The sequence below is a fragment of the Varroa destructor genome, unplaced genomic scaffold (genome assembly GCF_002443255.2).
Source record: "Varroa destructor unplaced genomic scaffold, Vdes_3.0 BEIS01000002.1, whole genome shotgun sequence".
In the NCBI taxonomy this organism is placed as follows: domain Eukaryota; kingdom Metazoa; phylum Arthropoda; class Arachnida; order Mesostigmata; family Varroidae; genus Varroa; species Varroa destructor.
Window position 1 is genome coordinate 11,661,061 of NW_019211455.1, and position 26,221 is coordinate 11,687,281.

The 26,221-nt window shown below is 43.0% G+C and overlaps 1 protein-coding gene and 1 long non-coding RNA gene across 4 annotated transcripts in view; one reads left to right on the forward strand and one right to left on the reverse strand.

The window, feature by feature from the left end:
• Positions 1-3,581: 3,581 nt before the first annotated feature.
• On the reverse strand, positions 3,582-6,016 carry LOC147757377 (uncharacterized). Its single transcript, XR_015322487.1, has 2 exons — positions 5,054-6,016; positions 3,582-4,629 (listed from the first exon to the last, which is right to left on the reverse strand). It is a non-coding gene; the product is annotated as an uncharacterized LOC147757377 (long non-coding RNA).
• Positions 6,017-6,215: 199 nt separating this feature from the next.
• cno (adherens junction formation factor afadin) overlaps positions 6,216-26,221 on the forward strand; it is a 68,120-nt gene continuing 48,114 nt past the window's right edge. For 2 of the 3 annotated variants that reach the window (XM_022794086.2, XM_022794087.2), the window contains exon 1: positions 6,220-7,619. In XM_022794086.2, the coding sequence (XP_022649821.1) occupies positions 7,506-7,619 (114 nt within the window). In that variant the 5' untranslated portion in view covers positions 6,220-7,505. Of the gene's footprint in view, positions 7,620-26,221 lie in introns of all 3 variants that reach the window. The other variant, XM_086981967.1, reaches the window with a different exon arrangement.

A 26,221-nucleotide genomic window follows, 5' to 3' on the forward strand; every position in this document is an offset into this window, starting at 1 on the left:
TGTTTATATGGGCCTTATTATGCCTAAAATTGGGACAGCGCGGAGAAGAAGTAAATGTATAACGAATTTCTTAAAACAACATTAAATGAAGAGCATATGAAAAGATGTTATATCTCTATATAGTAATTATTTTTGTATAGCAAAAAATATTTAATAGACGTTCTCCTATAACTCCGTAGCAAATGATAAGTACTGATGACGTTGAAATCTAAGCCAGTATACCGTGTACGTTTAAATGGGTTGTGTCTGATTAAGAAATGCCTGTAAGTGCTATGTAAGGTAACAGCCATTTCGACTATTGGAAAACGACGGCTGGAACCGACGCTCAACCGAATAGAGGACACGATGATAATAGCGTTGATCACCAAAGTGTACCATAAAATATACACTTAAAAAATATACCTAGATTTACAAACTCAATAGATGGAATAACATTAGTAAAGTTAAGTTCAAAGTGAATTTAATTAATAATATAGTTGGCTAAATAAGCACACTGAAAGTCAATAGGGTGTCCTTATGGTAGCTTAGTGGGTAATGTATTCAACTGCTGGTCCTGAAAACACGTTGTGGTCTAGGTTCGAACCGAACGCAGACGCACTTTGTTTCGTGCGAGAGCCAGTCGTCTGATAACGGCGATACCAGACGTAGAGCTTGAAACAGAGAGGTTAACGAATTCAATGAGAATTATCGACAACAGCGTACTAACAGCGAGTATGCGTGTATGTTGCCCTGACGTCATAAAATCACAAGGATCTGTTAGCATGTAATATCATTATTCAATCTGACGTAATGTTTAAAGCGGAAAAATTGACAATCAACAAAAATAAATTTACAGTACGTTCAGGACAATCTCTATAAAACAGGCGAAAAATTCGACTTTAATATAATTTCAGAATGAGACGAGGTATGGATTGTTTCTAAATCTCAATAGTGAAAAAAAAAAAAAAAGGAAAAAACTGGATTCGAACAAGGCTGTTCCTTCATTCTTTATGACAGGTCTGTCGATAACTATTGCTCTATGCCTTTACTCAGCGTTGAGTTGAAAATTATCCAATAATGTCAGTATTGTGACCTCATTCTAATTACGTCAGAAAAGCGAATCAAGTTTAATTGTTAACTATTATTATTAGGAAAGGTATAGTAGGAGCACAATAATGCCAAAACAACGTTGGCACTTTTGATATTTTAAAAAGTCTTGATAGACAACTCGATAGGCAAAAAACATCCAAAATCGTAGATAGTTTTGAAGATTCGAAATATATTTCATATGAATTTAGAGATAATCATTATAATGTTAGTGCTACGAATTTAGATAATGGCTGGAATGTGTTGTGTTAACAAAATAATTTGAAGTAAATAAAACAGGTCTGTTCAATTTAAGTCATTAGGTTAAGCGTGCTAAGAAATATTATATTAAAAAAATGAGTACCGTACAATAAGTTCATTTCGAGATAACTATTAAAGTATATTTAATTAAGACGTACTTTATTTACATAGGAGGCTAACGACTAGAACAGTTAGTGATATCTATATAAAAACATTAATATTTATATATTGCCTACGATCAAACATTAGTCAGAAATAGTCAAAAAGATCATCTTTAACGAAAAAAAATCGGGTAGAAATCAAGGAGAAATTAATAGAGAGGTTTTGAAACCTCTAGGCGCTTCTTCTATTTGCCACCATTACAGCTAGTAGAGAGCGCACCTAAACGAGTGAAGTAAAAAGTAAGAAATAGCCCTAAGAAAAAGCGGAGAAAGGACTTTCACATGTGGAATTATGGCAGACATTTGAATGAAGTGTACATAATTAAGGCTCCACGCGGCTAGTGAAGCTTGGTGGAAATAAGTTTAAGTTGAAGGCAAGGCATCGTATTGGTCGGTTAGTGTGAATAGTAGCACGCATTGCACAGGACATACAGTTTTTTGCGTTTTTGTTAAAAAGAGCTATAAAAATACTAAAGGATCTAGGTATACAACAGTACAAAATACGTAGATGCGTATTTTCTCACTGATGCCTCCTAATATCATAATGGGCATCAGAATTCTAGAGTCGATGCTGTAAGGAGTTGTGCCGTAGTGTACCATCGGTATGCTCTCTTAGCTAGGAAAGTCACTTCCGAATGTGGGAACTCTCTCACCGTGAGTACTTAGTTACCTGATTTTCTAATGAAGCAAATATGTAGCTAAATGTAGCCCTTTTTGCTCAACTACTGTTTCTTTCATCACTCTTTAAACCGAAAGTTTTTGAAAGCCTTCAATCACAGTTTTTAAATAAACCTCAAAACCTGTTTTATAATGAATTAGGAATTAGCAACGCAGACCTAGTCGGCAGCGAAGGCCATAACTAGTTACTACACACAAACAGCCTTAATTAGGCTGTTTATGAAGTCTATGCTAAATTTATGATGGGAGGCATCGTGTAAGTGCAAAATCGATCGCTATTAAAGAGCTAATATATATATTAAAATAATAAAAAGATCGAATTTCGCAAGCCTCTTTTTGTGCCTTTTGGGTTTGTTCATAATAATTAGCTGCGCTTAATGCATATGATTCAACAACTAACATCTGTTTTATCCTAAAAATAAGAGTCCTAATATCCTTGGCTAGGTCAATTAGTTAATGTTTAACGTCTAGTGCTATTGACATTAGGCAGTGGTTCAGACGTCTGGCGCACTTTCCAGCATAAAACGCAATGCCATTGATTTCAAATTTAGACCATTTCACATGTCCCAAGTTTAGTAGGCGGACGCGCTGTCATTGCAGCATCTTAAGAACTGTTAAATTCGCTCAGCACGTCCTCAGGTCGCTGTAGGCAAGAACGTACAATATATTAATAAAAATTACGCTAAACTACAAAAATGGCTACCAATATAAATGCATACGTTTTGGAGGTTGAGAACTGAACTTTACCTAACTTTTTTTTGCGGAATCGATTAAGCGAGATTTTTTATCACATCCATTGTTATATATATATATATATATATATATATATATATATATAAACTGATAGTTCCGTCATCAATTCCTATATAGGTATTCCTTTTACTTTTAATATGGTAGACAAAGGACATGCAGCACTTCTGCAACCTCAGAAAAGTCTGGTTTGGGCAACCTTGTATGACATGCGCGGTTAAAGAATATTTCTTTATCAGTTAAGCTAATAATTGAAATGATCTTGTATTACCTACAAATATGTTCTCTGTAAGTAAGGTATACGTAAAAAAAATAGAACAAATAGAATAGTTCTATTTGGAGTAAAGATATTTTAGGGTATCTAGATAACTTTTGAACAATTAGATTTTACATTTAGCTGTCATTACCAATTTATTAGAAATGAGACGAATCATTGAAGTGACTTAATATGCGAAACGACTAAGTGATTCCAAAATATGAAGTATGAAAATGTTATGAGTATATCCGTCTTTAGCACGTGGTCTAGTATATTTTTCATCATTTTTGACTTCAGCCCCGCAAAGTCAGCTCCTATAAATTTTCAAGGGCGGATCGAACGCAAGGTATCGACTGTAAATTGGTCGCAAACACAAAACTTTTAATCAAATAAGCAAGAAAAACATATAATTCCGTGAATACGAATTTAATCCAAATTGTCTTCGTGAGTTTTTATTTTTGCGAAATGTGAATTTCTGGTCTTAAAGGGTAAAATCGGTTATACGGCGTTTCTAAAAAATTACAGAACCGAATTCAGTAATTTAAATCATCTTCACAGTGTAGAAGAATGGACAAACGACCATCCAAGCAGGCAAATCAAGGAAAATGACGGTTTACCTACTAGCTAATCTGCTTGTAGGAGCAAGTCCTCGAGCGGACAGCTCTGGTGAGAAGATAATCTATAATGGCTTTCTTTTTTCAAGTCAGAAGAATACCTATAGAGTAGGCCGACTGAAAGTTGATTCGCTGCTTAAACAAGTATGCCATTAGTTAACATAATTATGTATTTTATGACGTTTTGCTAAAATGTCCTTATTTAATTGTCTTTATATAGCTCGTTTATACATGTCTATTTCATTGGGTTTCAACCAAAACTCGCATTATGCGCTACAGTTGCGCTTGTTATGCGTGTAAACATCGCGCCCAATCGAAACAATGCGAACTCGTCTACAGAATGAAAATATTTGTTCTAATCTAACTACACTCATCCCTACTCCTGGTAACTCGTCAAGCGTTTCTCGTTTCTTGTTCCGCCAGAACGCTGCCAATCCTGTCTAAACTCGAACAGATACTGCGAAAATGCGCAAAAGCAGTATCAGCAAACTCAACGATCCTTCTTAGTTGGACAGGCGGGTTTCTTTCTATCTGATTCGACACAGTCATAGGAGTAGTTGAGTAATCTCTGCTACATTGACATTCCACTCGTCGCATCTTCACTGAACTATTTGTCCATGACTCTTCGTTCGTCTCGGCCCCGCGCCCTCCTTCAGCTTCGATTCAACTCATTTTGTCCCCCTCTACGCGCACAACTTAGCTGCGCTCTCGTAGTCGATGGCTGCCTAAATGCGTGGATCTCTGTGTAACGGCTGTCGGCACTAGGCGCTCGCGTATTCTCGCCCACACATGAGGACACTCCCTCTCCGTTTCCGTATCGTCTGATGTTCACCTGCTAAACTTTCTGTGGCGTACATAGAGTTACCATTGATACTAATATTGAATCTGCATGCGTAAATACTCAGTGGTCCTCGCTCTTTTTTGATCTAGAGCCCTACACGAAAATCGATAGCTTTTTGTACGTTCCCCTCGTAATGAACTTGAGGCCATCACAATGAGCCAGTTTTTTTTAACGAAAGGATCGTACGATTGCATTTTCGAGCTTTCTTTGCGACTATATGGCAAATAAACAGGACGTTGCCATTACACGGGTTCTGATTAAAAATCAGCAGCAATTGATGTTTTTCTAACTTTCCTACATCGTACTATAGCTCAAGCAAATCTACAGTTCTGTCTGTGACCTTCATAGATTATCATAGGTATTTCATGTTGCCTCTAGGTTCTTACGTGAATTATTAAAGTGCTCATTGGGTTTATAAAGCGAGTACCTTTCTTTCTCTTTTTTGCGCTGGTTTCCTCCCAGTATAGAGCTTCGTAGAAAGCACGACGTAGTTCTTGTGTATTCATAAGTCCATTGAGTCTACGAGGTTTAACAGCACCGATAAGTGATACCGGTCACGTGTTCTACGAGTGCTTTATTGCAGGGTTCAACTATTACCTGACAGGTTGATTTCCAACTCTATTCGGCCAGTACGAATTCTAGTAATGCCGGCAAGAAAAAGGGAGGTCCAGAATACAGGCTAGAAGCATTCGAGTCGTACAGACTGAAGTCAGCCTTCTCTGCTGTGCCTTCCCCAGTATCCTAATGTTGTGACGAGACTGGGCCAGACTGACTGAACAATGGCCGCTCGTGCCTTCGTAGTCAGAACGATCTACGCACCTCGACGTTTTGTCTTCCATCAACGTTAACGTTTTGGCCAACTACCGCTGCTGTTAGGAACGCCTGACATTTGGCGCTTTAGCTGGCTATGTAGGGGAGAAGCTGTTGCCGCTCAACAGTCTCTTCTTCGGCTGGCTTCGTTCCGCTCCTGGCTGTCGCTTGAGAGAGAGCACACTGGTACTGGTATTCCGACTGGTGCTCTAGCAGCGGCAGAGCGTACGCGGCTGCCGTCGTCGCAGCAGGCTCTCTCTCCCTATGCTGTGTAATGTGTTGCTGCGAGGGCGCACTCATCCTGTTCGACCCTTCTCAGTGCTGGTGGTGTTGCTGGCTGTCTGTTTGTGTATCTGCCCTTCTGCGCCGTCGGTCCATCGTTGTGCCCGCCGCTGCTGCCGCGCTGGCGGCAGTCTGTGTGCGCGCTGCCAGCAAACGTGTGTTCCTCAACGGCTCGGGAACCGGTGTGGCGCGGTGTGGTCGTCGGCTTCCTTGTCGGCATCAGTTGTCGTCCGTTGCGTCGATTGCCGGCAGCCGTCGGCCCCGCCATCATAATCTTCGGCGGCTAGTTACTAGCGGATGGGTCGTTACGGCTGCCGCTTTCGCTGCTGTCGCCGTCTGTAGTTGATGGTGGAGCGCCTCGATGACTGCTGCCGCCGCCGCCGCCGCCGCTGCCGCTGCCGCCGCTGCTGCTGCTGCTGTTCAGCTCCGTCTCGCTCGGTCCGTGTAACTATCGACTGCCAGCGAGCCGTACGCAGTAGATCGCCAGCAAACAGCCAGTCGTGAGTAGCTGGTTGCTAGGTGCTGGTGTCTGGTGCTTCTTATTCGGATGTCCGCGTGTCTGTTTGTCTGTCTGTCTGTGTTTCAGAGAAGTTGAGAATTGAGGTCTGGAGAGTTGCCGATGTTGCTGCTGCTTCAACCTGTGGCTGTGCTGCGGCTGTAGTTGCTACTTCTGCTGCTGCCGCTGGCGACAGCATCAGTGGCGGCTGGCTGCCTAACTGACTGCTGAGAACGGCATTCACTACGACGGGTAGTCTTGGTGCGACTGCTGCCGCCGCCGCCGCCGCCGTCGTCGTCGTCGTCGTCGCCGTTGTTGTCGTTGTTGTTGTTGTGGTGGTGGTAGTGGTGGTGGTGGCCGCTTTCTGGCGACGGCTGGTTGTGTTGTTTGGGTCGTAGCGCTACGCCGTTGCAGCCTTTCATATTGACTGCTTCTGGTACCGCAGTCGTTGTCGATACGTCCCGTGGTGGAAGTAGTGGCAGGCTGCGGAGTTAGTCCTCCGTCGTTCCCAGTTGTCTGTCATGTGCTGTGACGGCCACAGTAACAAGTGCTGTCCCATTGCCGCCAGCTGCCAGCTAGAAGCAAATAACTTATAACAAAAAGCTATGATGTTCAGCCCTCTCACTGTTACTGTTAGCTATGACGATACTAGTTAAGGGTACATCGTTCATCACTGATACTGAGGGCATGCATTAACGTAGCTCGCCTGTGCTCCGGCTGACGGCGTTAAGTAGTTGTCACTACCCCGAGCCTGGTTTCGTCGAAAGTTTTCAAATCATCGTCTCGTTTTCGTTCAGTTCAAATGAGTGCAGAAAAAGGAACACGTTGTCAGTGCACGCCAACTTGAACGGCGACGGAGCATCACTGACGAGATCAGAGTATCGATGTGATCGGTGCGTTATGGCTAGAGTGTGCTAGAGTGTTAATGTTCATGTCCTCGGTCCGTAAGTCTGTCCGGCAGGGCGTGGATTTCGACTCGGTTATCAAATCACGCCCTTGACCTTCCCTCTTTTCCACCAAGGATTAGCGGATACGGTGTTACGATACGTTCGGGCAAAAGATAATGCACGAAACGAACTAACTAAGATAGAGAAGTCCAAAGAAGTTCGATGCTGGTGACGATCGTGGTCGCTGTGTTCAGTTCTATTATTCTGTGCTAGAAATTACCTCGTATGGTTGTTGGTATTGGCCGATTTTGTGGATGACGAAGAAGACGACGAAATAAGTGATCACAAACACCGTTGAGCCAGCGAGTGACCGAACGGAGCAAGGCTGTCTGCCAGCAACAGCTATGGCCTCGCCCGAGTTCGATAAACGGCTGGAGGAACGGAGCAGTCTGCGGAACCTCATCTCACAATGGAATGCCAACCGTCTCGATCTGTTTGCGCTTTCGGAGCCAAACGAGGTAAGTACTCAATGCCGTATAGCCGTATTTTTGCCTTTGTTGAAGAGTATCGTGTTGCTGGCGGTTAGTAAAGCAACAGGCAGATGCTTCAAACGTGATATACACACCCACGACGCTATTCAATTAAGATTATATTGTTCGGTTCATTCTGATCGGGTTTTTAGCTGGTTTGCCCTATATCTCCGTGGCGAACGATAATCTCCGCGAGACCGCACCGAGTAATGTACCGTCTTTCTTCTGCGGTGGATCCGTGTGTGGCTTTATAATGTTGTTAGTAGAGATAAGTTGTTGAGGCGCTGCACAGTAGGGCCGGTGGCGCTCCAAGATGGCGGCTTCCTTCTTGGAATGAAGTTCGCAGACCTCACCGGCCGCTGCTGTAGCAGTTGTCGCTACTACCGATCGTGTCCGCTGGCGGATCAACCAAAAGCCAGCCGGCATTTGGCATGAACGAGCGCTCCGTTGGTCGACCGACTGGAACCGTTTGTGTTGAGCGGCGCCGCCGCCTGGCGTCCGACGTCAGAAGGCCGTAGCTTTGTTGTGGTTGTTGACGTAGTAGGTGCTTTGTATGAAATTATCATCGATTGAACAATACTTAGGAATCGAATTAGAGCTACAGCTAAAAATGGAGAGAAGGTCAAGGCATTTTATTTTTGAAAAGTGGTTATTACAACTTTTTTATTCGCACTGGTTACGGGTAGCAATTGTGTAAACGAACGACCATTGTCAACGGTCAATATTTATACCGCCGAATAGCGGTTTCGAGACTTTGCCTTCGCCTGTCGAGTTAAGCGGTTCGCACAGCGTAGATAGCACATAGATGGTTACTGCTTTATCTTTGTTCTACTGTGTAGGCGATTGAGTAGGCTTATCCGGCAGCTTAAGTACAATGGACATACGGAAGACTGAACATCGCCTATTTAATGCGTGACTTCTCCTAGCCGAACGTTTTAAACTCCGTTTATCAAATATTTTTTCCACGGTATTTCCAACATAATCGAGGCACGCTAGCAACAAACGGCTCTGGCTGATAACCGTGTCTTTTGTTATGCTTCCATTGAAATAAACAATGCATTCAAGAACGTGCGTTGGGTTGTTAACATTGCCTTTGGTTAACTTATCCGGTCATGATGAATAATCCGTAGGTTGTTCTTTCTGCTAGATAAAACTCTATTAATCGTTAGGATACGCTGTGTAGAGGCAATACTCTAGCAAAATACAGAGCAAATGGTTTTCTGCACAGAATGTCGAATGACTCTGTTCGAGCATTTCGAACTTCTAGAAAATACACCGAAAATAGACATCATGGTGGACCTTCAAACAACGCTGCTGTTTTACAACAGTCACCCCCAATAGTAAACTCTGTTGGGAAAGATCTCGGTTTCATCGTATTTTTCGACATGGCTACATAGCTCCACTTTGCTGACTGTATATCTATCGCCATTTCGGCTTGTTTAGCTTGGCCGTAGGATATTTATTTACCGCATATATCGTAATCGTCATGGGTCGGTCCGCTCCCGCAAGTAAACACCGAGAATATTCACTGATTTTAGGAGAACAGCTGCAACTACAATGTCGGTGAAAGAGGTAAGAACGATAGCGCTTAGCGTAGAAATATAGAAGGATAGACAGATTGAGCGCATACACAATCGATTCGACGACAGGTCTATGTGTATCCTCGGGGTACGATTGGATGGTAGAACATACAGAACTGTCTAGAATCTTAGGACCGTATCCGTCAAGCTACATCTAACTGAACGCTTTTGATACGGTCTCGAAAGGCACGAACTGTTCGTTTGCCAGCCTTGGAAGCCGTTATTAAAAGGCTTTTCTTGGGACGACCCTTAGGTAGGGATGTCTCACAGCTTCCGGCTTTCGCTAATCTCAACAACCTTCAACCGCCAGAAGTTTTCACTCGAATACGGGAAAATCATCTCGAACTTTTCAGTTCAGCACAGGTGCGTCCCTGTCTAGTTTCCTACAGTAGATCCGTACTATGAGATGGGCCGTGAGACAGACCGCGATCTTATGAAGGCGTCCTAGAAAATATGACGAGGAATAAAACAGATTGATTGGCGATAAGAGCAGCTATAGTTAAGGCTTCTGATAATGAGATGACTTTCTGCGCGAACTCACAAACAAGAGCATACATTTCTTAGCTGGACTCTAGTATTGAACAAGTCATCTCGGATCTACGTACATCACCTATAATACACGTGCATCGCCACATGGGTTGCCTATTGAGAAGACTGCCGTGTGCCACAAGCTAAGGCGAACCTAGCTACAAGTACACTTCTCCCTACAATATGCTAATCTATTCGATATTGGAAGTAACGCTCCGAACTTGGTCGGTTCGAACACGTTTCTCAACAGATGCTTATTATGAGCTTTTCTTCCGAAAATTAATATCTAATAATAACAGTAATCTTTATTAACACCGTTTGTTCAACAAACAATACGTAAATGAAAAGGTAAAAAGGCAATTTACATTACGTTCATTTTTTTATATGACTTGATAATACTACTAGTAATATCAATATATAAAACCGCTTGTTCCAAATGTGTGATCAAATGATTCCTGTGATCCATGCTGCTAGTAAGTGTGGTATATATACACACTCGGCTCAGAGTAGACTAACCCAGAGTAGATAATGCAAAATTCTTCATCTAAGCACAATGCGTTCAAACGTCGTCAAGATCTAGCTAAATCAGTTCACTCAGCTGACTCATAATGAATTAGAAGAATTTTAGTTAGACATGGAGTTAGGTTGTATCAAAGCCATGGATAGATATGTATCCTTGTAGTTGTTATTAGTCTCTCTGCCACCTAAACAAACCATGCCAGCAACAAACCGCTAATTTAGCTGGCGGAACCTCACAAAGATTTGGGAATTGACCCGGGAAATTATTTGAGCTAAACTCGTTTCTCAGAAGGAATTTTTTTTCTCAAGAGGAACTATTCCAGATTATTCATTTAGCATGTCATTGGTCTAGCAATAGAGTAATATCCCTTAAGAACAGTCGCGATGCCATTGCTTATAATGTGATCAACAGAGCAAACTTTGCTGACTTCGTCCGATTCACTGGGAAACTGATGTACTAAGTAAATGGTAATAGCAAGCCAGCATTTACGGAATTACGTAGTCACAGAGTGACTTTTGTTTATCTTTGCTTACTCATCACCATATTGGGTTCCTGCGTGGTTAGATGACTTTAACAAGAATCAGCCTCCGGCCAGATTCACACTTTCCGTTGCTCTATATCGCCCACATTGTAGAATGGCTCTCAATAATAGTCGACTAAAATAGACGATGGTGAATGCGGATGATGACATTTAATATCTGTACAAAGTCAAACTTCCAGTCCAGTACTGAGATAGGCGTATTTAATGTCAGACGCCTAACACTGGGCCTAAGTGTGTAATTGACGATTTAAATGCGTACATTATTGCCTTTTTTTTTGTATCCGTATAAGTACAGTATGGCGAATATGTTTCAGTGGTATTCGTATTCCTGCACTAGTACTTCCATGACTATAAAAGCTAAGGGGGAACAGATGTAAAAAATAGTTAGATGAAACAAATTCTATCTGATTTAGTCTGACGTTTTCCGATGAACAAGATGCAGCAGGAACTTAACTAGAACTGAGATTCTTTAATTACGAAATTTGCTACTTTGTTGATCGAGGCAAGTTCTAGGCAAGCAATAATCAACTGTCGTCACCTTGCGGGAGTTTTAGATGGTTCTTTTGAATTTGGGAGACGGTACTAAGTAATGCACAAAATTTGGTTTCATATTTAGCCTGTGATTGTGAACAAGCTGCTTGGCTCTGTGATATAGTACATGGCTTTATCGACACATTCGAATGATCTACCAGACAACTATGCGAAGTTGTCAGGACTAATCAGTAAAATGGCGTATTTACCATTTGGTGGTGATCACTACAACGCTAACAGTTTCGTTACGTAGTGCCAACTTGAATCCGATCTAGGTTTAAGGTACCTCTTAACTCATCCTTTCTATCATCTTTACTGATACTCATACCTGGACAATAGTTCGATAGGTTCCATGCATTGTTTTAGCAAGGAAAACCGTCCGATTAAGACAGGTTCAGAACATACCTATGAATAGCAAAGTAATTATCCGAAATATTCTTGATGCATGCATAGTCTTTTTTTTAATTATGATTGCGCCATTTTAGTTAAACCTCTAACACTGATCTTGCAAATAGTACCTGAAGCACGTTCATATATATGTATATGGAGGTTCGTAAGGGAATTTTTAATGATTTTACAGACTTGAACAAAGAGTACATATGTTTACACGAAGTTCAATGATTGTGATTTTCGGAGCGCATTCATATATGGTTCTTAAATGGTAGTCAATATAAATGCCGTTTTATTATTGTTGTTGGATAGATCGAATCGGCATAAAGGTTCCAAAGGGAGAAAGGACTTGTACGGATATTCGCTTCGAGGAGATGCCAGCTATGAAGGTGAAACATGAATTCATCATGGATCTACAACGGGACGTTCAGTCACAGAGAGGACTGGAAATATTTATAGGTTAACAATTATACGTGTATGTTCGGTCCCGCAACTAAGTTACACATAAAAATTCACAGCATCCCTTGATTGATATCTAATATTCATGTGCAGAGGAAATTTTAAACCCGTTGAATTAACTGGAATATTGTTGATCGAAAGCGGCGGGAAGGGAAAAGCTGTGCACCAATGTTTTATTCTTATCGGAGGAGACTAGAAGGGAAGCACCTTTGGAAGAATTGTTTCTATGAAGACACTTTGACCGCGAAATTCGCGATCGCAGAGATCCACAGTAATTTGTTCTTTGTAGGCGTCTGTGGTATGTTTACGATGTCTATTGTATTGGTTAAGTGATAAGCTAAACCCCCGTTTTCTGCTCGAAAAGTATGCAAATAGTATAGCCTTCAATCCAGCTGTATATTTATTATTATGCAACATATTCGTATGAAATTAAAAGTGAATATGCTTTAACAATATATGTTACATATACTCGAGAACATTTCATCCGTAGTTTATACCGACACGTTCTGACTATAAAATGGGATAATTCGCTTGGGCGTTGTCTGTTCTCACCGTCGTAACTAGCCTTTCAAGGGCGACCGCTCGTGCTTCGTCTCTCGCGGGTCGCTTGTGATCGATGCTGCTCTTGATGCCGATGGGTCTTTTTGTACAATTGTACGCATTTTTACGCCTCATCGTGTCTCGTTATTTCACTTCACTTCTACTTACTCCCTTTTCGCCTAACGGTATATAGACGTAGTTGAATTTAGCCATTTCAACTGAACGTTTGTTGACACTGCCTCTCGACTGGGCCTTAGCACTAATGGTGCCCAGGGCATAGTATATTTACCCGATATGGCTTATGGTAACATATTCTTGGCGTCGGCAATTCCTGCACCATATGGATCCCGATAGAACTGCCCCCTGCAAATCAAGCAATATTGTGAACAGATTAAAACTACCTTAGCGTTGTTGAATGTATACGTACGGATATCTGCGATAGGATACCTGCAAGAGGTACGTATTGTTCGGCCGATTATCTGCAGAGTAATGAGTAAGACCCGCCGTTATTATGGTGACAGTATCTTTGTCGTACTTCAATTCATCACTGACTCCAAAGACTAACCAAAATAACGTAGGGTAGTTGAACTGCTAGCTATGACGGTAAACGTAGAGTTGAGTTTAATTTATAATAAGTAGATCGGTTAAAACGACTCCAGCTTAGATATCGTTTCTGGGTTCTTGTTCAAGATTACAGCCAGAACAATCCCATATGGCTTCGAAAGTCACCATCGGGCTAGTTTGAGGTAGGTCAATGTATATATATATATGTATATATTAAGGTTGCCAATAGGTCAACCCCACTTTGCAAACAAAGTCAACTCATATATTACTTGTCGTTAATAGCATTATCGTATTTTTCTGTTTCTTGATTTTTTTACATTTTATAGAAAAAATATCCCCATTAAAAGCGTATGGTAAACCCTTTTTCTATCTCGCAAAATTGGTGCATGCACTTTCGACATGTACGCTTCACGTTTTGCTGAGCCAGTTTGAACACATTTTCAGAGAGTGATTAGGTTTAAAACACGCAGACATCGACTGGTGAAGCATTTTTTCTAAAAATTACGTTATGAGCTATAATATGATTTCCATTGCTGTTCTGGTTATTTTGCCTTATTCATCACGAGTATCATGAATTGGTAACAATATTCGATAATATTGCAGTACGCCTGCCCTTTTTCGCGAGCGAAACAATTTACCCAATGAAAAATAACTATCATCTCAATTGCAATGGTACCTCACACAGCCACGAACGAAGATCGCGATGAAGTTGTGTCGAACAACGCAAAGCAAACAGACAGCGTCAGCTTCGTCCCTACAATTTTATGGCACTTCGTGTGTGTTCACGATATGTTGACCCCTCTACCACTTTGTGAATATTCATAATTTGCAATTGCCTGGCGCGGCTACGCTAATGTTGCTTTCGTTGCCCTTTTAGCGTCGCTCCTCACTATTAGACGGCGTTCTCTCTGATTTTCGACGATGAGGTTTTCTTTCTTTGAGCCGGTGGAAGAGAGGTCCACCACCAGCCATCGCCTCGCTCGTTAAAGGTCCAGCTATTCGACTCGACAATAATACGCGCGGTGACATCGTGTCCCCCATCCGTCTGTGGGGGTGCCTGTTTCACCTGATAAGTGTGCTCAGCTGAAGGAACTTGACGCATCGGTTGGCGAAGAAGAGTGCGCTGGGTTTTGCACTTCAGCTGCTTGCGCTTCTTTGATGCCAATGGATAGTGGAAGATCTTTTTCTTTTTCTGTTCCATCGGCTGTTTCATCAGGCTTTAGCTCCGTTAGCGTAGCATCACCTGCTGAAGTTGGTCTGACGGCCTTTTCAATTCTGCCGGCTGTTTGTCTTCTTGCCTGCTGTTGTGATAGTTGCTGTTGACGACGATTTGATTCACATGGTGCCGCCAGCGATTGTCAACATTGACTGTGCTGCCCGCTAGCACTCAGCACAACTTCACAGGTCGCAAGATTTTCCACGGAAAACGGCGAACAGTGTAATGTTTATTAGTTGTCATTAAGGTCGAAGTATCGGATGTGGGCAGGAGGCATATGCGTGAATCGCATGCCTCGGTCGTGAGCCTCGAGCTCCTTTCGCCGTACCCTGAGTTTGTCCAACGATTACCTTTTTCGGCTTCTCGACATAACCCTTACCGCAAAAGACAATCAATTGCATCTTTAAAACTAGAGTCTATGTTAACTCTGCGTTACAGTTGTGGCTGACCAATCGTAATCACATGGTGACGTTATGAACAGTAAAGTTAAGAAGTTAATACTTAAGGACTGTATTGGCACTGCGCGTCTTCAAGTCCTCCGAAAGTATGGCTGGTCATAGATTTCTGTAATAACTCCGTACTTGGTTGTAACGTAGTGATGGCGTATCCAATGGCAATAACATGTAATAATGGCGACATTTACCTGCTTGTAATGAGCGAGGATCGGACGCATAAGGAAGTGCCAGCTCATCCTACCCAGCTTAGGAAATACTTGCGTGCCACAAAGTTTCCCACAGGCGCCAAATATGGCAGCTCAAACAAAGGAAAGATGTAAAAAGTTGCGTCATGTGAAAATAGTGCTTATTATTATTATTATGTTGATACAGAAAAGACCGGTGTTGCACGCGATAACGAAATTACCTGTGTTAAGCGATAGCGCACGATGGGTTGATCGTCTAGCAGTCGCTTTTGTATCACCATCAGGTAACTGGTCCAGTATATGCATCAGTTCGGCTTTCATAAAAAATAACATTACCATTTTTTGTACAAAAATTAAGCCGTGCTAATTTCCATGCAACGATTTTCGGGACGGCTTCAATGTATTTGATCTGTAGCACACCCCCAACTACAAAAGAAGTTTTCTACGCAACTCCCCTATGAATAATAATTCGGCCGTACGTCGAATAGAAATACCTTTGGAAAAGCTAGTGGGATTTCTTGGCCAAATACGAATGAATCCAGCTAACTATATATACGCCTAATCAGACCATATATAAGCATTATATCTTGTCCACGCATGCGATGTGCGTTCAACGCTACATCCTAGCATTGTTCGTACACTGCGTGGAACGTTCGTAATTAATCTCGTTACCTTAATTACATGCATACCAGGACGCAGCGGCAGATAGACACTGTTCTTTTAAAAAGTACGATGGGAATTTTTCTGCGCTAAAAACAAACTTCATTTACTGTGCATACGTTTGCTTCTGTTGTATTTAAATATCGCCAGACATCATTATTTACTCTGCCGTTTTTAATTCAGCATGTTGTTTTCTTTTTTAACCGATGCCGCCTGCTTTGATCGAATGCAGCACTGACATGCTATCGCGAAAAAAAGAAAAATATATATATCTTTATTAGTGTGACAGGTATTTGGGAATGGGTGACCCACATTCATCGAGCAAGCAGCCAGCGTTAGTGAAACGCGCAGGACAATGGGTTCTTCATAGCAAAGCTGAACGCTTAGCAGCAGCGTCTGCAACTATAACCATTGGATCCTCTGCTTTTTATTTTCACTATGTTTGTGTCGGTTATTGGCCAGCATGCCTTGTTGTTTTGCTTGGCGCCTTTAGTAATCGACGCACCCCCTTCCCCCAACCCCTTGCTGAATGACTGAAGACGCTCCTTCTTAGCGTGACTGTCATTCCTACTGGCACAAAAACGTGGTCTTCTGCAGATAAAGTTCTGTTGAACAGTGAGTCCCTGTTGTCCAGGTCGGTCCGGATGACAACTGAATTCTTTCGTCATCCCACCACCAGTCTGCCTTTGACGTTAAGAACACGAACTGGGGTCGTGCTGGGTTTCCTACACCCACCCGTTATTTCCCTATATATGTTCGCTTGCTGCTGCTACTGAGGCCGCTGCCCTAACAATTATTGCGGCAACGCTCTTGTATCACTAGCCTGTTGCTTGCTTTTCGCCTATAACAAGCAGACTCATTTCATTGTTGTTGACTAGATGATGTCGTTCTTGTTAGAAAGTCGTTGTCAATGCTGTGTTTAGAATGCTGCTTGATGGCTATTGGTTGTGAGTGCAGTTGGTGCCGCTCGAGCGACGCGCACTCTAACATTGCTGTTTGCACAGTGACGTTTCGTTGCGGTAACAGTGATTGCTGTGTTATTACTACATGCAGTAGTAGAAATGGTTGCAGCCATGGTGACGGCGCGTTACCCGGCTGTCAGCTCAAGACGAAAGCCACAGCCAGCACCCTGCTGGCATAGCTATAAGGCCATCAAAAGCCATTGTGTGATCTGTTCGCGCACAGCCCGTTGTTCGGCCAACACGAACGCATGAATGAGGAATGCTATAGGATGCAATGGAATGGACGAAACGAAATCGGCAAGAACAACAGCGTCAGACACATCTGAATAACAGAACGGTAGCTATTCTCTTTCATTGCAACGGGCCCAGTGGCGACGCGGCCGATTCTGCTCACCGATCGCAAGATCCGCGCGACCAGCAGTTCCACCGGCCGTACGTCGTCTACACACAGAACCAACTATCGTTTAACACCTCATGATCGCGAAAATGTCAGTTTCGGGTGAGAGCGTAATACGTTTCACTGTAATCGTTATGGAATGCCAGGGATCTCGTTCTAACAGTTGCTATTGGTCCGACTGCTGCTAGTATTATAAGCATTGTAACTAATGGTTGCTCCAGCCCGGACAGCGAATATTCAGGCATTACCCGTAGAAGTTAGCTGGCCACCCCCGCAACTGCAGTCACTTCTAGCACGTCGAATGGCAGTGTGCCGGCGAAAGCTCTCCAGGTTTTATAGTTCATACTCTCGCTGCCGCAGTAGCTGCCGTCCCACTGATGCTGTTGTCTACTAGGCTGTCGGCACTCCCTCCGCGTCCGGTACGTGACGGGGAGCTCGTCTCGACGATCACTGTCCGGGTATTCAAACAAGCTTCACTGGGAAACGAGAGCGTGTTTTAATGTTGCAGACTACTACCTCTTTGTACTTTCGCTAGGAGTGCAAAGACAAGTAGGCAGCTTCGACAAGCGGAAATACATCGGTGTACAAGTTTATAGGTAAAAGCGGTAGGAGGAAGCTCTTGATGACATCGTATGAAGAATTCAATGAAGCGACTGAGAGAGCTAAACTCGAATCAGGTGCAGATTTCAATTTCTGAACGAGAGTCAGAATAAAAGTGAGGTTATGACTTTTAGGAGGGGAGACAACCTAGTATAACGGCATCTAATGTAAATCAACTCTCATTGAATAAGCTGTAGAGAAACAGAAGCATGATTGGGTATTCATTCGTTCGTCCCTAAAGACACGTTGAGGCGGTTGACAATGATAAATTCATATAACATACTATATATATATACGTTGGTAATGGGTTGCTAAAGATGAAGACACCATAATTTGACAACTGGTCAGGTCAAAATGAGCGATTAGGTTGGTACTTGACTGACTGAATGAAGGAACGTGACCAAGTCATGATTATTGTCATAGCTCTATACGTAATACAACGCTTCGCGTAAACACTGCAGGCGTTAAACTACAATGCAAGTAATAATTTAGCATGATTATATAGAGCAAACGTACATACAGTTCTGCTTTAGCTATTCGCCGTGCTACAATAAATTGCTACTAACAAAAACACCGACTATCAACGATCCCTACGTATTTTATATACCGAAGGCTCTGTAGACATTTTGATAATACGACTAAAGATCAAAGAGCGTTGCTACGTCTGGATTGAAGTCAGTCTTTAACCCTCTAACTTTTGTTGTATTTCCATGTAGAAAATCAGTGGGGCAATAAAATATCTTAAAACCCAAACGGATGCAGTGATTAGGTGTCATCGTTCATTTTTGGTAATAGCTGTTTACAGCCCCTCAAAGTACTGCTGTAACATAGGTCCATCTGCTTAGCATTTCTATTCTCGCGTCGCGTTGCTGACGCATTCCGTTAACTGTTGCTAGCTTTAAGGGCTTAAAGCAACAACTGGCACCCGGTAACTGTTATGGGGCGTCGTCGGGGCTGTTGCGTTGAAATGACTTAAAGGTGGTGAAACAGGCTTGCTTTGATATTGTTGGCACCCCAAAACGAAACAGGTTACAGAATTTCGACCCACATGCTACCTCTTCAGATGTAACAGTTTGATAAACATCGATCCAAGTAGCATAACTACAATAATAGTCGCTCTGTTCTAGTTACAATTCTAATATCTTAATCAGAGTTGAGGGGAAACCTCGCTACTTTAGATCTTTTCTCGACATGCTATCGTTGTTTGGAGTACCCAATTTGCTTTTTGCCTTCTTCTCCGACGTGTGAACGACAACCTCAAAAAAAAAGTCTGATTAGTATGAATCCATAACATCGATTGGCCGTGCATGACGGTAAACACTCATCGTTCAGTCGGTGACGTATGTGTAAATGTATAGGAAGCTACAGAGGCGGTGGGGATATTGGCATGAATCACATTATCAAGATATGTGTTTTTGTAACATTGTGACCATTCGCTTGTCCGATCGACCCTGTATCGTAACGGAGCTGCTGCTACAAATGGGCGTTAGCTGTTGTCGGCTGCTTGTCCGCCGCCGATGAATGTTAATGGCGCCGATTCCTTCTTACGCTTATCATATCTTACGAAACACACACTGGCAATCCGTATTCTTAAGCTCTTTCTTGTCGTGATTTTTTGTCATTGTAGACAGGAGCAGCAGCAGCAGCAGCAGCAACAGCAGCAGCGATATTCATAATAATACAACAGTAATAAGGACTTGTATATCTCAGATTCATTCGTGACTGCGGCTGGCAAATGGCGCCTGTTGCTGTTCAACGGCTGGAGGCCGACGACGAATAGGCTACCGATAACGACGTTGATCTCGACTTTATATACGTAGCACTTTGGCAAGCAAATGAATAGAACGTTGTGCTCCTGGCGATGTTTGCGACAGCTCATTACCGCAGTGCCGAACCGCTGTGCATCGCATGGCACCGACTACACTTGCTGCCGAATTCTTAGTATCGAAAAAGGGTAACACACCCCGCACGAACATCTACAAAGGAAGAACAAACAACATGCGAAATAACGGTCGATGTCAGGCTTTACGCGATCGATTGCGTCGCTCTCTGCCTTCAGGCACGGACCGCGTCGCCTCATTGTACTTGCATCGTGCGCTGCTTCGAACGAAGCGGCCTGACAGCTAAGGCCGCCGCAGGCAGCTAAAGCCGTCAACGAAATGGCGTCACGACGAACGACATAATGTTAATAACAGCGACGACGGTAAATTGCAGAAACGACAATAGCCAAATACGGCGATGACGATGATGATTGTGATTATGACGGAAATGATGAGGTGATCCTGGTGCACATCACGGTGGCAATGGCCATTACTCGTGTTGAGTATTGCTGCAGGGGCTTTTTGCCTTTGAGGCTATTATGGCCGTCAGCGGCGTAGGGGGCGGTTGTTACAGACGTAGGTTGCAATGTCTGCTACGGTAGTAATGGTCGCGTTCCGTTCGATAAGCAGACATGACTTCGGTAGACTGTGGGATTAGCATAACTCAGTCGATTGGGCCGTAATTTGATTTACGTCTTGAATGTATACGATACAACGAGTATAGGAAATGGAAAACATAAATTTCATTTGCATTTCCGTGGAAAGAATTCGAGCAGCTATTGATGATATGGTCGTGTATATACTATATATGCGAAAATGATAGCGGACACTTCAGGCGTAAGGCCCTGTGCGTGGCGACGGTGTTACCCGATTCGGTATTACAAACAGGACAGTAGTGCTGGACAAATGAGGTCCCGTGACACAATTGTTTACTCACTGCTGTGGCTGAAGGCCGACCCTAAGACGCATCACGGCGAACGATTACAACAGCACTAGATTCAACTATACTGCGATAATAGGAAACCAAAGGACCTAGTCAAGTGTTAATTTCAGTTACGATCAAACGCGGCCTCGACGTGGACCCGGCTCCACCTTCTCTATAATGCATCTACGATTGCCACTACGTCGACAGTAATAATTCATTACGATCAGTATTTTCTCCTTGTGATTTTAACACGCGTCATTTATCGTTGTGACCAGCCCTATCGTCCGTGAGCGAAAGCTTCATCTGAACCGTTACTGAAGGGGATGTGTCAGATGTCGTTGTTGGCGGTGACGATGATGCTGACCAATGATATTGTCATCGTCTTTGGCTAAGCCGTGGTCATCGCGTTCGGCTAGCTCCGTTGCTGCCTAGCTTTAGTCGTCGATATATGAAAAACAGTCAACGGCGCGTCAACTGGATCACTGCAACAGACGATCACCGTGCGGTGTGCGCCGGGCCGAACGGAGCGGGCCACGGCCGGACCCCGCTGGCATCTGTTATAAAGCCAATAACAGTCACTATTCGCGCTGGTACTGTTACTTGGACCATTGTAAATGAGCTAAACGAGACGGTGTTGATGTTCAACGTGAACCGGTGTGACGGAGAACCCTGCGTAGGCTATCGTAAACGTAGACTAGGCCCATATCTGTCAGCATGTAAACGCCAACTAAGGATCCTCGATAAAGTACCTACACGTTTGCTACAGCTTCGTTGAACAAACAGCATCATCAGAATCGGCGCATTCTCCAGTTGTCTACAGAAAGGTGGTGCAACGCGAAGAAAAACGGGCTGACATTATCCGGCGAAACACGATGCTGACATTAGTCCCTCACTCGACCGCTACCATTCAATAGCGTTCAGCGAATAGAGATTATGCGAGACCGGTTATTTATCGTTGTTTGTTGTGCAGTTGACACGATGGCGACAACAACAACAACAACAACAAGTGTAAGCTTAATATTTGCGCAGGGGGCAATGTTGATGGCTGAAGTAGCAGCTTTTAATTGTCAAAGTAATTACTTAGTCGATACAGCCTGCAGCCGCTGTTCCGCTGAACGCTAGTTGCCATCACCGATGGCTGTAGTGATGATATTGTCGTTCATATCGCTAGCATGGGTTGTAATGGCAATGTATAGCACTAATACGATAATAACCATTGAATAAATGACTTCATCATGCTCTTGGCGGCGGTGCAAAGGCAAATGATGTCATCACCAGCTTCACCGTGCACAGCTTCAACCGAAGGGCTGTATTGGAGGAATTGTTATTGCTTGGCGATCGATTCAATGAGCTTCAGTTCTACGCTCTAAATCTCTTATTGTGAAGCGAAAACCGTGAAGGGCGAAAGAGATGCTCTTATAGTTGTAATGCCAGTTCAAGTTTATTGCCTTTCTGATACATCTTACTGCCATTCTCTGCCTTACGAAACAAGCTGAGAGCAAGGGGCAATCTTACTGAGATAGATCTTGTGCCGAATATAAGTCTCTTTAAGGATTTTTTCCATGTCATTTCCAACGAATTTGTCACTATGATAAAATCGATAAACCACTGAGTACTAAGCAAGCTTCATTGGCATAATCACGGTACTACCAATCGTAATAACAATAGGATATATCGTGTATACTGCCTAGACCGCTGTGAATTACCATTAACCAAAATATGGACAAAAGGATACACGACCGGTTTTATGAACATAGCCATTCCATATGGATCGGAAGCGGATGTCATTATTCAATTGCAGATAGTGAAACGATATTATCTAAATAAGGCCAAAATAGAGTTTAGCCTTTCTTGGCCTCGATGATATGCGATCCAGCCTGGTCGACTTCGAAACATTTGACTGCCTTTAAATCATCTGATGTCATTAGTGGTGCAACCGTGAACTCCTGTGACCGGTTGACCATTAGTGGCAGTGATCGAAGTCCAATATGGCCATTCGCCTCGATAGTTGCCCCGTTATATCCGATAGCATCCAGCGATGTATATTTCCTTGACAGACTTTTACTGGTGGCATAATCATACGCTTGGAGGCAAACAGTTCGGCAGGTGAACAAACAAAGGAAAAGGCGCGATCGATAAGAGGACGTATGGCAGCAATAAGCGACGACGACGCAAGATGAACGCTATAACAGTAAAAGATAATGCAACGAACGTCGATTTCCCCCAGCTGCTCCCTTTATCCGTCGAGCGCTTTTTGTTGCTTGCGGCCCCCACCCCGCCCGGTGTATCCCTGCGCCAGCGACTGAAGCTCAAGTCGATAGTAGACTGCTACCGTAAATCATGAAAGGACGCTTACGGGAGCGCGTTTCGCTAACGCGTGCATCGAACAGCCGGCGGCTGGAGATGGCTAGCTATGCTGCATGATTACGTACAATTGTACGAATGCTACAACAAAGTATTGAGCCCCACTATTCGAGTGCCCCTTAGGCCAAAAGTAGGATCTGCTTTAAATGTAGCCGCAACAGTGCCCTACCTGCGGGGACAGAAAGTATAGCGATCCTTGTCAATATGATTATAATTATTATCAACGTTGGTGTTCTTGAGATATTTTTTAATTGTGTTAGTATATTTTCTCATATGAGGCCATAACCAAAATAAGAGTGTGTACATGAAGAAGTCTGAAGGCTAATGATCTTTATTTTTGATCGAGATTGTCAAGAAAAGGTTTGTCAGCTGTGGGACGTTTTGCATTTAAGCACGAAACTGTATTTTGGCGAGCCAGTGTGTACTGGCGTATCTTTATCATTCGGCACAGCCCTTTTGTAACAGGAAAAACGTAAAGTTTAAAAAAGCATGCGCTCATCGATTTCATTTTCGCAAAAGTTCGACATCAATTAGTCTTTTTTTTTTTTGTTTTTCAGAAACACAATTACTGAAGAAACATCTAATTACGGTGTTTCTATGCGGTTTATTATTATCAATTACCAAAATGGCTGGCGAGATATTTGATGGCCATAAGGATTAGGACTAGACTCAGGCATGATGTGTCTTACTAGATTGACCGGTACATGTTGTGGTCATCCAACGTAACTAGACAAAGTGTCATTAAAGATCCTCGATGAAATGCTTATCTGTTCCAGTGCTTGTCGTATTATAATAGAGTTCGAGTTTTATTACGGCGAAATTTATCTAAATTACAATTAAATAACAGCTCCAAAGCGTAGAATAGCTGATTGGACCATGCTGTGCTTACCAATACTAACCAAACACAGGCGTCCCCTTAGAGCAGCGGAAAAAACGAAACGCGCAGCATGGTCTGGTACGTTTGGCTAGAGAGCCCCTTTACGAACCAAATTACGAAACGTGTCTCAATGATAGTAACGTGTGACTATTACCTCAAAGCATTTTGTTCGCTGATCGTCAAAGATGCTCACTTGTAGTTGAAAAGCTTCCCAGTGTATGAACAAGAGTTACCGAACATCGCACAGTGCACAGTATCTACGTACCCCTATTTTTGGCTTTGTACTACTTATTGAAATCGTTGCCTTAATGAAAATCTTGTCGCCCGTGAAACCACTGACACTCAGTCAAGTGTTACTGTTACTATATTCTAATTTTCTTAGAAATCTGGAGTTAGACAGACTGTCAAATAAAGCTCGAGCGGCTGCGCGTGCTCGTGACGTATAATTGGAGATCTATCGCCACAAACGCCCTAACGTCATGACGCCTTACTCGGATATAGGCTTTTTCGCACTAAGGAACCGGATGTGGACCGCTTCACGTTACCGATACTGCCACCACACAGATGAATACAATGGGATTTATAGAAGCGTTAGCCGTCAAAGTAATTATTCAAGTAAGATGACTATATAACCAAACAGAATCAGCTGGCCGGTCTTCTGTCTGTGTTTATATCTGTTCGTGTGGAACTTTTTATTTACATTCATATATCTACTCTGCTGCCTAGGTAGACATGGCCTAAATAATCGTTGGAGAATGAATATCACGAGGAACGTCAGTGGCATACGAATAGACAACTGCCTAAATAACTATAATTTGCCTATAATTGCTTTGTTAGGGAAATGCATGCATCCGACAGCCTTTGCTGTACGATATCATTAAATTTCTCAAATATATGATTAAAACAAGTGCCTAATTTGTTATTTTTTCCCATTTTTCCCACTTTAGTTTACATGCTCAATGCGTCACCGCTTATTAAACATAGCGAAATACGTATTTTAGCAGAGAAGCTGTTGGGACTTGGTGAGGTGTCCTGATCGCCTCATTTTGTACACGAACGATGATTCCATACAACGTTTTCAGTTCATATTACGACCACTGGCCCCAGAGATGGGTTACATGCCTGTTTACACTGCTGGGCTCGCTTTTCGTCGGCACCGAGTGACGAGCAAGCCCAAATTGCAAATACGTGTTTTTTTGCTAAATGAATATGGGTTATACCACCACATTACCGCCTGTCAGCATCCGTAGAAACTTAAAGCTCGCTGCGCCAACCCATAAACTGTCCGCATCGCTAAGATACAACGCGTGTTGCCGGGTTGATTCTTGGTACCCACAACCACCGAAGCTGGAAGTTAAGATTCGCCATTTTCACGTTTGACATTGAGTTTTGTCGTTCACCGCCACCAGTATCGTCCCTATCATGATTAGCGCGAATGTTCCTTTCCGATGATGGCGCTGGGTAACTGCTTCACCGATTACTAATGACTCCATCAAAGTGTCACTCGAACAGCTTCTACACATTCAGCTTCAGGCGACCAGGCCAAAAGCCGGGTAGCATCGCAGACGACAAGCGCTTGAGCGAACGAGACACAGATACGGAAAGAATAATGTATCCGTTAGGGCACCACAAATATTCCACGTTCGGTTGCTGTTGCGAACGCCACTGGTGTTATTCGCAGCTACGCTGCTATTCTGTCGGCGTAAAGCGAACAGAATCAACAGGAAAACGGAATCCGAAAACCTCCGCCATATTTGTGAGGGTGGTAAAGCGAAATGCGCCAGTGGCCGGTTTTATAGAATCGTTTTGCTTATTAGATTTATTTTCAAAAGTATATTTGCACGTTCCTTTTCTGTTTGCATGAGCATGTTCCTGAGAGTTTGCGGCGCGACGCGGGAAACGTCAGCGTTGTGTATGTTTCTCGCGGATCCGCCAGAACTCTTGAGCTTCTGTAGGTTGACTCCTATGACATTGCTACAAGTGATTCTGTGGCTGATGAGACGTGTTAGGTGGTCGTCCGTTTAGCTATACACGTAAGCGTGTGCTGATGTTGAACTAGAGAATTTGTAAATGGGTTTGGGATAATGAATCTGGGATGCTTTCCGTAACCTAAAAAATACGTGTACCAATATCTACCATAAGCGTGAGATGACGATTTGGTAAAAATCTATTTGCTCTGAATAACTGGCAGCGGTATACCCCGAATTAAAATGAGAAGATATTTTTTTTTGTTATAATTGAAGTATTACTACACCTTACAGATGTGGCTTTGATATTACCGTTTGTTAGAGAAGACACAGAAATAGACGGAGATCTACCAGTTCGTGGGACATGAATGGGGTAATAATTTAAATTTTAACGGATAAATATAGTATCCGAAACTGGTAGAAAACTCGCTTTCCAAAATGGGTTAAAAGAAATGCCTGTTTCAACGTGCTGTTAAGGCTGACTTTTTCTATGCAGTCGTTCGGTTCAG